Here is a 15,586-nt window from a genome sequence, read left to right as displayed (position 1 = left end):
AGTTACACCAAGACTGACTGAAGCACAATGCAACAACGCCATTGGTTGCTTGCAAGCAGGCGAATCTCGATCAGATGTTGCCAGAGCTGTGAATGCCCACCCAAGCACCATCACAAGGCTATGGAATCATCACCAACAACATGGATCAACTCGTGACCGTCTACGATCTGGCAGACCTCGTGTGACCACGCCCGCACAAGTTTGCTACATCCGGTTACGTTACCTTCGGGATATGACCACCACTGCGACATCTAATGCCTCAACCATACCAGCGATGCGTAGGATTTCCGATCACACCGTATTCAACCGTCAACGAGATTCTTAGGCCCCATGTGCAACCCATCATGGTGAACGTCAACGACGTTTTTCAACATGACAACGCCCGTCCTCATACAGCCTGACTCACCACTGTCTTCTTGAGACACCATAACATCAATGTTCTTCCCTGGCCCTCCAGATCACCAGATTTAAACCCCATCGAACATCTTTGGGACGAGTTGGACCGACGTCTGCGACAGCGACAACCTCAACCACAGACTCTACCTCAGCTTGCAGCAGCTTTGCAGGCTGAGTGGACAGCCATTCCACAGGATGTGATTCGTCATCTCATCGCTTCCTTGGGCAGGAGATGCCAAGCAGTTATTGATGCTCACGGGGGGCATACTCGTTATTGACGTTAAACTTCAACTAGTGAGCGTGGACTTTGCCTTTGCAGACTTTGGATGTTCAGCAGTGAATGTGCAAAGTTTCACACATGTCATACAGAACTACCCGGAATAAATAAACTTGTTAACAATATGTCTCAAATTTTGCCTTTTGCGTTTCTTTTTTTGAAGAGTATATATCTTACAACAATGTCCCCTTACATTGTTAAGTATTATACTTTGAACAATCCTTATAGACAAATAAAACTCAACTGTCCATTTACAAAGTGTTTTTAGTATTCTCTTTTGAAACCAATTGTCTTACCTCTAGTAGTACCATTTTACTACTATCTATCCTGTCACTGAAAGAGTTCTTCCTAGGTAGGTGGTCAAGTAGATTCATTGGAAGATCTATCATTCTTATCTTTGGTGATCCTCTTGTAGCATTTTTAGAGGAATGCTGGGCTCCACAGCAACTTGACTTTCAGCCCATAAGTTCATCTCTGGAGCTGCCTAATTAGCTACTTTCTCTCTGATATACATTCAAGGATAATCATGGAGGATTAACTTTGGTTTGTACAGCCACTATTTCTGAGTTATTTAAACACATTATTTATGTTTTTCATTACAAGTTATAGCCCTTTCCATTACCATTTTTGGAGTTTGTCCTTTTTTGCAACAGGAATTCTTCAGCTATATCATGCCATATTGATTAAATCTGATTTTATTAGCACTAATGTCACAACATTTTAATCTTATAACAAGCTAATTTAATTTTTTTTTCCTCAGTATAGTCGTGTATTATATCATTATTTGTCAGATCCATGAAAATTCTTCTAATCATTAATTCCTCAAGACATGCAAAAGTTTTTGGTTTTGAAATGCCTGAGTCACTAGATGTAAATGTATTCCTAATTGACTATTTTAGTTCTTGAAGATACAATGTCTACCCTAACTGTTGTCACACATTCATCCTGTACTGTGTTAATATCGTTGTAGTAGATATGGATTTCCTGGTCATAAATTGTGATGCTACTTGAAACTGGCCTAACCTTGCATCCATATCTCTGCATAAAGTCTTCCAATATGCATTCTTCCTTGGTGTCATTTATCTACATAATACAGGCTGTAGATTTCCTACAATAAGTGTGACTTTTAATTTTCCTGTTATTGAAACTGTGTCCACTTGCTTTTCACATCACTCCATTTTCTTTCTTCACTATTGGAGTCAACTCGATACTTTTCATTACCACATTGAATCAAACATTTGTAGCAGTTGAACCAGTTTCAATCAACATACTGCAAAGTATTCTGTCAATCACCTCATAAACTCATATGTGGTTCTCTTCAAATGATGAAGTTCTTGTTTCATTTGGGGTAGAGAGAGTATTCCCAGCTGAACTACCCCAGTAAATCTAGCTAATTTCTGTTATTATGTCTGGTTATCTCTTTGCTGATGTGGGCAAGTCTTGAGAAACATCCTCAATGTAATCTCCTTGGTTTAGTAACAGCTGTTGATTCCCTTAAGTCTAAGCTGTAAAGAGAATACCCACATCGATTGTATTTCCCTTTTCCTGGTACTGTTTAGGAGTTTTTATTCCTGGTATCATACGTTTCGTATATTTTAGTGGTTTACCTTCTTCCTTCTGTACATCTATTTATGTAAGTGTTTTAGTGATCCAATAATGTCTGGATGGTATTTTTTAGTTATTTGTCCTCAACTCTAACAGATTCAAGTTCCATTATGAACTGTGCAGTTTCCTTTAAAGGCTTTTTTTGTTTCAACCCATGCTATTGTTGAGACCTGCAGAAACATTTCTGAATGAATTGTCCTTATCTTTTTGGTGGTGTTTAATACATTCCTGTAAAGATACAAGACCTTATTGTCAGAGGCAGCAAAGTTCATGATTCACACAGGAGGTGCAGGGACCTGAATGGATACTGCAATGTATCAGAAACTTCATGTGAAACCGTCATTCTAACCAGCAAACACTCATTTATCTTGCTAGATAGTGATATGTTAAAGTTTCAACAGAGAGATGCATTTCTTACTATATCTAAACCATGTAACGGTAGAATGAAGACTAAATTTTGGTTGATGTATTGTCATCATTGGAATGGATGTATTACACAAGTTCTCTGCAAACTTCATAGTATAAAATAGCTGTTGAGCCAATATGGAAAACATAATTTTCTGTCCAGAAAACAGTCAGAAGTATCATAGACATCAGGGGAAGAAGTCCCAGTGTTGCTATGCAATTATAGACGATCAGGAATCCAGTTTCGTGCTGGAATAGTCATGAAGTGAAGGTAACTTATACTAGATATAACACTAATGTTGCTCCAATTGTACTATATGTAAAAACAAATACTTGTTTTCCAGTGTCTCTGACATAGCAAGTTAAGGAATACAACAGCAGTGCAACTTTATACCAGTAAGGAAGTGTCAGTCACCTGCTGGTCAGTATGCTGATGTATTTGTGGGTTAAATAGCTAATTCAATAGCACTACAATCACTTGCCATGACATAAGAACAGGAAATATTGTTGTTATTCGACAATTTATGGTGCAAACAACCTATAAAAAAATAACAATGAAAGTATTGTAAAGTGTAAAGGGAATTTAAGTTAAAACAAAAACAGTAGCCCAATGTTGGATCAAAACTTAAATGGTCCTTAAAAATTAAAAACATTTGTAAGGTGGACAGTGTCAACATTGCCAATGACACTGTCCAACATCAGGAACAACTCTTGGTGAGAAATGTGTCTAAAATGCTGTCATTCATGGTCTTAACAACGGCACAACCATAAAATGTGGGCAAGTGTGACTTGAGTGTCACACATTGGTGCATCAGTCCCAGATAAAAGGAGATGAGTTGAAAAAAACTGCGACCAATATGTAGCCCAGTTAGGACAACTTCTTTCTGATCCTTATGGAAATAAGACAGCTCAAGTCCAATGAGAAGGTTTGATCTGGAAAAGCTTATCACATTGCTCACTCCAAGTCGACTGCCAACTGGCATAGATCCAAGCCTTGAATAAAGGGTGATAGTCCATGTATGGAATAGTTACAGCACCAGAGTAGATAGACTTAGCTGCAGTATCAGTGAGCTCATTCCCTCAAATACCAACGTGGCCTCGTAAAACTGGATAGAGGTAGATGATAAAGAGAAATGGGTCAATCAGATTTGAATATCGATGAGAACAGGTGTGAGAAGTAACATGAAACAATTCCAGGGCCAGTAGAGAGCTAAGCAAGTTGGTATAAACAGTACAGTTTGTGTACTGCATAGTTTCTATGTGATCCAGGGCAAGAGAAATAGCGTACAATTCGGCAATGAATGCAAAAAGTGTGGAGAGGATCCTTTGTGCAACCAACAAATCACAACAAACTATGGGAGAGCCCACAGAGTCACCAGATTTTGAACCATCCATATAAAAGGGAATGAATAGATGGTTCAAAAGATGTTCAGCAAATAGATGGTACTTCCAATCGGGAGTATCTGCCTTCTTCAGATGACTCAAAGAAAGGACACACGGTGGAATGGGCTGACCTGTGGAGACAGCAATGTAATCCAAGGACAGACCTAATTCAGCCAACTGCACCTGGTTACAAAGCCCAAAAGGAACAATGGTAAACTATCTATTGAAAAAACGCATGGCTCACTGATGAAGGGAAATACAACCTTTGGTAAGGATCGAAGGTTTGAAGCATACAGTAAAGGCAGTTGCAAATTGCTGAGGTGTAGAGGAGATTAATGAGACTCAGTGTACAAACTTTGGACTGGAGAACTGTGGAAAACCCCATGCAGATGAATGGGGTCCAACATCTTCAAGGCCAAGGTTCTGGCAGAGCCATAGACCAGAGACTCATAGTTTGGTTTTGATCATATGAAGGCACAATAGATTTTTAGCATAGAACATTGATCTTCTCCCTTAGATGTGAAAGAGAGGGCATGGAGGATGTTCAGTGCACTTATACACTTAATGCATAGCTGCTTGATGTCTTGTAAAATGCCATACCTCCATGTAGTACCATGAGCTTTCTCAAGGTAAAAAAAAAATCACAAACAAGATGTTGTTACTTGAGAAAGACTTCCCTGAATGATATTTCAAGTCGAATCAGGTAGTCTACATTGGAGTGCTGTCATTAAATTCCACACTGAGTGGGCAAGAGGAAGTTGTTTGATTTAAGGAACCAAACCAGACGAGCATTAACCATCCTCTTTAAGATCTTACAGAGGCAGTTCGTCAAAGCAACTGGAAGATGGTTTAAAAGAATATTGGAATCCTTCCTGGGCTTGGAAAAAGGGAGAACAATAACCCAGTGCCAAGCTGAGGAAAAGAACTCTCCTGCCAGATCTGGTTTAGAACTACAAGAAGAGAGGTAAGAGAAGCAGCATCTTATAGTGAATATCATTAGATCTGATTGAGGTACTGCCAGGGTGAGTTCCACCAATGTAAAAGGGCGATTATAGTCATACAGACAATCAGCCAGAAAGGAAATAGGTGATCGCTCTGCTTAAATCTTGATGGTGGGGGATGAAGCAGAAATGCTAGATGCACGAAAAAAGTTTTTCCAAGAGTATCTTTGATGCTTTGGGCATCAGCAACTTCCTGGCCAACAGAGAGAAAGATCAAAAGGGGCAGAAGTATACTGCCCACTGACCTTCTGAATCTTGTCCCATATGACTTTGAAACAAGTGGTAGAAGAGATGCCAGTTGTGTACTTAATCCAAGATTCCTCTAGCTTTGACGTATGACCTTCTGAGCATGTGCACAGGCCCACTGAAAAAACAATGGAGTTTAAAATGTGGGATACCTATGAAAGGCATCCCAGGCCTGTTTTTGAACCTTCTGTGCTATGTGGCAAGCAAGATTTTGCCACGGATGGATGCTGTGAAAAACACTGAGCAGCTGCCTAGACAATGCAGTCAGTCACACTGCTGCCATGCAGTTGCCTATCAAAGGCTTATAGATGACAGCAGGATCAAGTTCCAAGAGACCAGTGAAAGAGGGCCAGTTGGCCTAGTCCAGCTTCCATATTGATGCACAGGGGTTAGGTGGCATCAACCTTGGTCAGTCTCCCTCAAGATGACAGAGAAATGATCATTGCCCCATGGTTTATTGTCAACCCTTTAAGAAAAGTGTGTTGATAGATCAATAGCAGCAAAAAAAGACTGACTAGATGCATGAAAATAAGTATAAAAACCAGTACTGGAGAGAAAACTTGTGAGTCAAGAGCATACACTGAAGGGGACGACCTATCCCATTAAGATCAGCCACAACTCCAGAAGGGATCATGTCAATTAAAATCCCACAGGATTAAGAAAAGACGCTAAATGTTGAAAGAGGGCATCAGGGTCTGACTGATCATAGGTCTCTCCAGAAGAAGGTAGAGAGAACAAATAGTGATGGTATAATCCAGTGAATGGTTATGGCTGCCAAGGGTGTATTCAAGTGGCAAAGACAGGGCATGCACATGCTGATCAAATAGCAGTGCCACCCCTCCATGCCCTTGTCCATCACACAACCTGTAATTTCTATACAACAAAAACTGCTGAAAGGTGGATGCATCAGCAGGTAGTAGAAATGTTTCCTGTAAGGAGAGACACACAGAATGATGAGAATCAATCAAATCCTTAATGTCATCTATATTTGATGAAAACCTCAACAGCTCCACTTTATCAAAGTGGCTATTTTTATTTATGTGGAGAAGAATGGAGCTCTGAGCCCTTCTGTTTTTGAACACATTTTTTCCTTTATTGGACAAAGGCATAGCAACCTCCATGGATCCTGCCCTGTGTTAAATTAGCAGGTCTCTGTCTGTGGATGAAGATTCCAGTAACTGAAGACGTGAATAATTGTTTTGCATCTCAGGGCTGGACACGAGGAAACACCCAAACTCAAGCCAAAGGAAGTGGACTCAGCTACCAGAAGGAGTGGCAAAGACAGAGATGGAAGTTTTTGTGGACTCGTCAACTTTTTGATCGTGAAGGGCAAAAGACTCTTCAGATGTTTTGCAAATGACTCTGCTGGAGGCATGGAGAGATCTGTATATATGCACTCCCACTATGACAGTGGAATGGATTGCATCAGCATATGTCCGAGATGGAATGGGAGATAATAACTTACAAGCCTCTGGGTGGGAGATATTGTTCACAGTCTTCAACTGTTGCACCTCTTTCTCTTCCACCCACTCAGGGCAAGAACTCGAGCAAGAGGGGTGTGGACCACTACGGTTTGCACTTGTAGGTGTCGTGGTCCTTGCTACCACAATGAGCACTTCTCAAAGAACTGCAACATGATGTCTTCAAGTGACCAAACCCTAATACTGGAAACATCTGAGAGGGTTGGGAATGTATGGTTGTACCTTACAGTTCAGATAACCTGCCTTGATTGTGGCAGGTGGACATGGTGATGTGAACGTAAAAATCAGAACATTAGTATTCATCATCATTCCATCTTTGTAAGTGGAGATTTGGCACACCACAGAAATGCCTTGGGTAGAAAAACCAGCGAAGATCTCCTTCTTGGAAACGTTCTTCAACTCCTTCTTAACAATAACTACTCTTGATGAATTAAGGGGAGCAACCTAAATGGGTATATTTCCTGTGCTCTTTGAATTCAGGAAGAGTTTGGTGTGTTGTGGTAAAGATGTTTCCACCAAGATGTCTCCTGAGTGCAACTTTATTACTGACTTGGGGGAGCTTGAAACCCCTCTAATCCCTTTTGAATGAAAAGGGAGGCATCTGCCCTAAAGATTTCTCAGACAATGAATGCAGAATGAGAAATTGAAGTGTTGAGTCCAACTTTGATGGTGACTGTATAACAGAGCCATCCATACGTGATTGTTTTCCAACAATCTGCTTTTCTCCATTTCTTCATTTTTTGTTCATGAATTGGGGTATCCATAATAAAATAAAATTTCAGTGCCCACTGTCACCACCCACCATGAGAGGATACTCTGCAATGCCAAACAAGAACATTGCAATTATGCCAGGGTTTTATGAGCACTGCACCCAAACATCAGCATCAGACACAATGTCCACAACACCTGTTGAGTACATCCAACACTTGTACTTCATTGAACCTAGACCAAGTGGAGGGCCATCCCAAGGCTGCTTGTCTACAGGAATTCAAGGCCAAAGTGGCATATTTGGGTTGGACCCTCAACCACTAGGATCCTGTCCTCCCACTCACAGCAAACACAGGGAAGGATATTCAGGAGGTAAATTGAAATTGAGAGCCTCTCTTGGAGGTCCCTTCATCAAGTACAGGAATCCATCTCGAGGAAAAAACAGGATATAATAATATTTTTAAACAATGATGCACAAATTTATCTGGACCACTAGGATTTATAACCAGTGCAGTAATACACCATACCTTGAAAGAGAGTATCATTTATTTTCAGTGTGTATATGTGTGGTAAGATTCACTGGTAATGGTAAGGAAGAAGAAAGATGTAAGCAAGTTCTGTATTGATTTCTGCTTTATTGAAAACTTCTCTGGTCCCATATCAGTGATAATATTATGAGTCTCTGTTGAATACTGATGCTAGCGATGATGGAATTATGATAAACACTGACACTTGTCTGTTCTCAGAAAAAGATGTCTTCACAAGTTGGAAGGTATCCAATGGTTCAGCACACTAGACCAATCCTCTGAATATTGACAGCTTGAAGCAGATGAAAACAGAAGGGTCAAACTGCTTTTAGAACCTGATAAAGTTTAACATCTTTGAAAAGCTGAAGGTGTTTATGCTTAAAGGGCTGTGATGTGAATGCTATTTTGGTATTTGACCAAACATTAGTGTTTGCCTTCCTTAACTTGTCCATGGTTTTGGAGCAGAAAAGAATGGCTGGATTAAAGGTAAAACCTAAGAAGTGTGTGATGATGCATGTTTCTTGCTTATACTTTAGATAAGGAAAATATCTAAACAGACCATGTAAAGGTTGCAGTAGTTTGAGACTGGCCTAAACCAGTGATGAAACGAGTTATTTAACATTTTTTTGACTATGTCAAATTTATAAGTCTTCCGTGTCTAATTTATCCACTTATACTATGGATAAGGAAAATATCTCAATGGACCATATAAAGGTTGGAGTAGTTTAAAACTTGCTTAAACCAGTGATGAAACGAGTTATTCAACATTTTATATGTCAAATCTTCCATGGCTAATTTATCCACCTTTACTGAAACTAATGTGTGCATTTCATATGGATAAAGGAATACAACTATGCATTCTGTTCTTGAAACACGTTTTATTGGAAGCTCCTGTGGTCCCATATCAGTAATACAATTGTGTTGTTGTTGTTTTGAATTAAACACAAAGCTACACAATGGGCTATCTGTGCTCTGCCAACCACGGATATCGGATATCGAAACCCAGATTTCAGCGTGTAAGTCCGCAGACATACCACTGAGCCACTGGGGGGCAACACAATTGTGAGTTTCTGTTGTATACTGATGCCAACAGTGATTGAATTGAAACATAGTTGTAGAACAGGCTGAAAGAGTGAAAGCATATGTATATCTTATTTTAAGTGCAGATAATGAATGACATGAAATAACTGTTTGTAGTTGTCATTAAGTACTAATCACATTATTTGTATGACTTGAAAATTCACTCTTAGGATGGATCCTACATTCCCAAAGTAGCTCATGAACTTCAATATTTTTGAAGGGCTAGTTTTGACATGAGAAGCATATAGCTCAATGTCTGAACTTTTATTGAAAGTTTAGAAATAAATATATATACATATGTGTTATGTTAAAGGAGAGGTTGTTGACTGATTATTGAGTTAGTCCGTTAATTCAACACTACATTCTGATTTTGTGTTTTCCATAAAGTAATAGACATACAAGAAATTCCGTATATATTAGAAAATTAAAAAGTACATGGATGTGTTTATTGAGATGATATTTATAAAGTTAGCCCTTTCAATAGTTGTATTGAAACTGTACATGATAAAAGTTTTGAGTTGCCATAGTAACCTGGTACCAAGGATTTATCAAAGCTTGATTTAGAGGCAAACATTCTTTCATCAAGAACTAAACTAGTGAACTAAAATTCATGAAGTAATAACCTCTAAACTTATGTAACCCCACTTTCCATAAATTTTGCTACAAACACACCATTCAAAATTCTAACATACAGGTACAAAACCTTGCACAAAAGTGATTTTCATTTTTGATACACACTTTATTGGCCATTTAAGAAAACAAAAAGTATAGGTAACCAATAAATGCTTATTACTAAATCACTGGCTTGTTTTTTTATCACATTTTATTTTGGCCAAACTAGCAAAACCACAATAAAACAGTACACAAGCACATCAATCCTATGATTGTTCTGAGAACGTTTTGGAAATGTTAATTTAGCAATTTATTCAAAACCATATAATTAACTGAGGGTCTTCAACAGACACCAGGAATTTAAACTTAAACAACTGTTCTGAACATACTTTACCACGTTATACAGCTCTGGCCCATGAGCATACTAAGTTGGTCATCCCTGAGCTAGTTCTTTTGCAAAAAGGACGATTCATTACGATAAATGATTAACCAAATGTGAATTCTAATTTGATAGCTGGCTGATATGGGTAAGGAATAAGCCTCAACTGAATATTGGGTAAAACTTGTATTTCTTCCCTTCCAGTAATCTTTATGTCAACCATGGCACCTATTCAGTACAAGCCTATTTGTCATTATTACCAATAATAATTATTTTAAAGTAACCAAAAACTTGAGGAACTCTTTAGTTTACTATGTTATCATAATTTAAAATTTAACATTAGATGTATTAATCCCAGTTGAGATAGTTGGAAAGCACATGAAATAAGAGAGAAATGTTCAAATATTTGGGTCTATAAATAAGAAAGATACTTTATTTCAATTATACAATTCAAACCTTTCAACTAAATCACGATTAACACTATACAAAAGCTTACACAAGAAAACTACTCAAAAATCACTTGGAAGTTTGTGCTTCAGATTCTGTTGGCTGAGGAGACTTTGGAGAATTAGGCTTAGCTTTCTCTGGAGTAACAGGACCTAAATCTAATACCTCAATGAGTTTCTTTTTCCCATGTGGAGGAGGCCCAATTAAAGCTTCAATATCTAAATAGTTCAACGTCTCTCGCTGAAGAAGAGCTTCTGCCATCTGTATGACAAAAATGACAAGATTCCAGCTTTAGTAATGAAAGTAAAAACATAGCAAACTGAATTATATTATTAAATAATAATAAAAACATGTTCAGTAATTATATAAGTTTTGACCTGTACTAGTTCAAAGATGCATAATTAAAAAAATATATTTACCAGTTTTAGTTTGTCCTTATTTTCACTCAGCACCATTTCTGTTTTTCGATAAGCTTTGGCAATTAATAATCGGGCTTGCTGAAAAAATGTAATTCATATTAACTGTTTGAGTTGTGATTATACAATTAGTAAAGTGGCAAAGACATGCTGTTTATATTTATTTAGCAATTATTGATTGATTGATTGATTTAGTTTTTATGGCACAAAGCAGCGAGGCTATCTGCGTCAAACATCCGGTAAAAATGTAAAAATAAAGTAAATGAAGTAAAAGACATAAATGGAAATGAAGGTAAAACAAAAAAGTATAAAACCAATGTTGACACCTAGTCTACAATGTTAAGAGAGAAAGCAGAGTAAAAGAAGTTGTAAAGTACTTACTCTAGCAAAATGGTAATGATCATAACCCGCCAGGAAGACTAACAGGTAAGTTCAAGAACCACCGTCAGCCACCTGAAGTTGGCTTTTCCAGTCATGGTTCTGGGTTATGTGTCATAGCAGCAAGTATCAAAATGTAAAATAATAGAAGTTTTAAAAGATACATAGCAAAATTGTAACAATGAGTAGTCAAATGTCCAGTAAAAAGATAAAAGTCAAGTAAATGGAGTAAAATTTGTAAAAGTAAATGAAGGTAAAAACAAAACAGCAATTAAAACAGAAAATGGCATAAAAACCAATGTCGACATCCAGTCTACAAAGTTGTAAAGTATTTACTCTAGCAAAATGGTAATGATCATAACCCGCCAGGAAGACTAACAGGTAAGTTCAAGAACCACCATCAATCACCTGAAGTTGGCCTTTCCAGTCCTGGTTCTGGGTTATGTGTCATAGCAGCTATTATCAAAATGTAAAAGAATAGGAGTTTTAAAAGACACATAGCAAAATCGTAATAATGAGTAACCAAATGTCCAGTAAAAAGATAAAAGTCAAGTAAATGGAGTAAAATTTGTAAAAGTAATTGAAGATAAAAGCAAAACGGCAATTAAAACAGAAAATGGCGCAAAAACCAATGTTGACATCCAGTCAACAAAGTTGTAAAGGACTACCTGTAGCAGAATGGTAATGATCATAACCCGCCAGGAAGACTAACAGGTAAGTATAAAAACCACCGTCAGTCACCTGAAGTTGGTCTTTCCAGTCCTGGTTCCAGGTTATGAGTCAATATGGCCAGTACTAAAAGGTATAGTAGTAAAAGTGTGAAATGATATGCAGCAAAAGTATAATGACAACTCGCCAGGACGACTAACGAGTAGTTCAAATGAATAGTTCAAACAGTAGTGTTAGTCACCTGAAGTTAGCCTTTCCAGTCCTGGTGTCGAGTTATTTAATGTTCTGGCCATTGTCCAATGTCAAATTGAATGAGAGAGATTAAAACTGTAAAAAAGGAACCACAATTGAAAAGGTGTAATGAATAAATATGCAACACTTAAATGAGATTAAAAAGATTAATGGCCATTAAAAAATTAAAAACATTATCAAGGTGGACAGTGTCACCATTACCAATAACACTGTCCAATGTTACAGAGTGACCCTGGGAAAAATATGTTTAAAATATTGCCGTCGTTGAGAATTCTAACGATGGCAAGAAAGTAAAACGTGGCTGATAGTGATTTGAGTGCTACACATTGGTGCATCAGTTCCAGATAAAAGAAAATGATGAGTTAAAAAACTGTGACCAATGCGTAGCCTAGTGAGAACAACTTCCTCCTTCTGAACTTTATGGAAGCTAGATGGCCAAAGTCCAATATAGGGTTTGATTTGAAAAAGTTTGTTGTCGCGTTGCTCACTCCAAGTGGACTGCCAGCTGGCACGGAGCCGAGCCTTGAAGACAAGACCATAGTCCATGTACGGAATAGGCACAGGGGTGATGGTGCTGGAGCAGACAGATTTAGCTGCCATGTCTACAAGCTCGTTCCCGCGAATACCAACATGGCCTGGTATCCAGAAAAACTGGATTGAAGTAGCTGTTAATGAGAAATTGGCCAGTCGGTTTTGAATATCAGCGAGAATAGGATGTGAGCCAACGTGTAGCGATTCCAAGGCAAGTATAGAACTAAGCGAATCAGTATAAATAGTGCAGTTGGAGTACTGCTCAGCTGCAATATGATCCAGGGCAAGAGATATGGCATACAATTCAGCAGTGAACACAGAAGCTGTAGAGGGGATTCTGCGCGCAACTACTGAACCACAGCAAACCATAGGAGAGCCCACTGAATTACCTGATTTGGAACCATCTGTATAAATGGGAACTGAATGATTGTTTGAAAGATATTAATTGAATAAAAGATGGTACTTCCAATCTGGAGTATCTGCCTTTTTTAGGTGACTGAAAGAAAAGTCACATTTGGGGACTGTAATAAGCCATGGTGGGATGGGCCGACCTGTGGAATCTGCAATGTTATCCAAGGACAGACCCAATTCATCCAATTGCCGGATCACTAAGGCCAAACGGAGTAATGACAGATCGTCTGTTCTGAAAAGTACTGCCCACCGAGGAAGGAAAACACATTCCCAGGTGGGATGCTTTGTAAGGAATGAAGTTACGAAGTATATTGTAAAGATAGTTGCAAACGACGAAGGTGTAGAGAAGGTTCATGAGATACAATGTATATACTTTGAACTGGAGAAATACGGAAAGCCCCAGTGCAGAGTCGAAGTCCTTGGTGATGAATGGGATCTAGCATCTTTAAGGCCGAGGGTCTGGCAGAGCCATAGACCATTGATCCATAGTTGAGTTTCAATCGAATAAGAGCACGATATACCTTTAACATTGAACAGCGATCTGTCCCCCAACTGGTAGAAGAGAGGACATGGAGGATGTTCAGTGCTCTTGTGCATTTGACCCGAAGCTGCTTTAAGTGTGGTATAAAGGTCAGTTTACGATCAGAGATAAGCCCCAAGAACTTGGTCTCCGGGACCACTGGCAGCAAAACTTCACCGATATGAAGTTCAGGATCAGGGTGAATACCCCGTCGATGGCAAAAGTGCATGCACACAGTTTTAGAGAGAGAGAAATTAAAGCCGTTCACCAGAGTCCACTTCCGTATACGATTGAGGGCAGTTTGTAGTTGCCGCTCAATATATCTCATGCTTGATGACTGACATGAGATGTGAAAGTCGTCGACATACAGCCCATTCGGCAACAGTGAGAGGGAGTTGTTCAGTGATGGCATTTATCTTTATACTGAAAAGTGTGACACTCAATACACAGCCTTGAGGGACTCGAAGTTCCTGTACAAAAGAACGGGAAAGTGTCGAACCCACACGAACTTGGAATCTCCCCTCCATTAAAAATTTTTTAATAAACATGGGTAGATGGCCACATAAACCATATGTATGGAGGTCTCGCAAAACGCCATACCTCCATGTTGTGTCGTAAGCCTTCTCAATGTCAAAGAATATTGATACAAGATGTTGGCGGTTGAGAAAGGCTTCTCTGATAGATGTTTCAAGACGAATTAGGTGGTCTGTGGTGGAGTGCTGTTGACGGAACCCACATTGGGTGGGCGAGAGAAGGTTGTTTGATTCGAGGAACCAAACAAGATGAGCATTAACCATCCTTTCTAAGGTCTTACAGAGACAGCTCGTCAAAGCAATTGGATGGTAGTTTGAAGGAATCTTGGGATCTTTCCCTGGCTTAGGGAAAGGTAAAATAATAGCCTTGCACCAGGCATCAGGAAAAACATTCTCCTGCCAGATCCGGTTGAAGACAATCAGAAGGACATCAAGAGAAGCAGGAGATAGATGGTGCAGCATGTCATAATGAATATCATCAGGTCCAACAGACGTACTGGCAGACCGATGAAGGGCCATTTTCAGTTCCACCAGGGTAAAGGGACAATTATAGTCAAAGAAACAGTCAGTTCGAAAGGAAAGAGGTGATTGTTCTGCCCGAGTCTTGATGGCCAGGAAGGTGGAGGAACAAGCAGAAGTGCTAGATACCTGGCAAAAGCTTTCACCTAGAGTGTCAGCGATGCTCCCGGACATCAGTCACCTCCTGACCATCAGAGAGTAAGATCGAGAGGGGGACAGAATTGTAGTGCCAATTAACCTTTTGAATCATGTCCCATATGATCTTAGAACTAGTGGTAGAAGATATGCTAGTTGTGAACTTATTCCAAGATTCCTTCTGACTTTGACGTCTTACCCACCTAGCATGTGCACGGGCCCATTGGAAAGCAACACGGTTTGAAAGTGTGGGATATCTACGAAAAGTATCCCAGGCCCGTTTTTGAGCCTTCCGTGCTAAGTGGCAAGCAGGATTCCACCACGGACGAGGATATCGTGGAAAACGTGTCAAGGTTTTAGGAATACACTGAGCAGCTGCTTGTATAATACAGTCAGTTACCACTGCTACATAGTTGTCTATTGATGGCTGATTTACGATGGCAGGATCAAGTCTGCGAGAGCAGTGAAAGTGGACCAGTCTGCCTGATTTAGCTTCCACCTGGGCACGCAGGTAGGGTGGCATCGACCACGGCCAGTCTCTCTCAAAAGGATCGGAAAATGATCACTGCCTAGTGGATTACTGTCAACCCTCCATGAAAAATGGGAGAATAATGAAGGGGAGCAAACTGAGAGATCAATAGCGGTAAAGGACTGACTAGGTGCATGAAAGTAAGT

At 39.3% G+C, this 15,586-nt stretch overlaps 1 protein-coding gene across 2 annotated transcripts in view; it reads right to left on the bottom strand.

Annotated features, from left to right (window-relative positions):
- Positions 1-10,505: 10,505 nt before the first annotated feature.
- Positions 10,506-15,586, bottom strand: part of Spg7 (SPG7 matrix AAA peptidase subunit, paraplegin) — an 80,818-nt gene continuing 75,737 nt past the window's right edge. For both annotated transcript variants that reach the window (XM_076455055.1, XM_076455063.1), the window contains exons 18-19: positions 10,967-11,044; positions 10,506-10,808 (exon numbers count right to left, since the gene is read on the bottom strand). In XM_076455055.1, coding sequence (XP_076311170.1) covers positions 10,617-10,808; positions 10,967-11,044 — 270 coding nt within the window. In that variant the 3' untranslated portion in view covers positions 10,506-10,616. The remainder of the gene's footprint in view (positions 10,809-10,966; positions 11,045-15,586) is intronic.

The sequence above is a fragment of the Tachypleus tridentatus genome, chromosome 1 (genome assembly GCF_004210375.1).
Source record: "Tachypleus tridentatus isolate NWPU-2018 chromosome 1, ASM421037v1, whole genome shotgun sequence".
Classification (NCBI taxonomy): Eukaryota; Metazoa; Arthropoda; class Merostomata; order Xiphosura; family Limulidae; genus Tachypleus; species Tachypleus tridentatus.
This window is presented reverse-complemented; position numbering and strand designations above follow the sequence as displayed.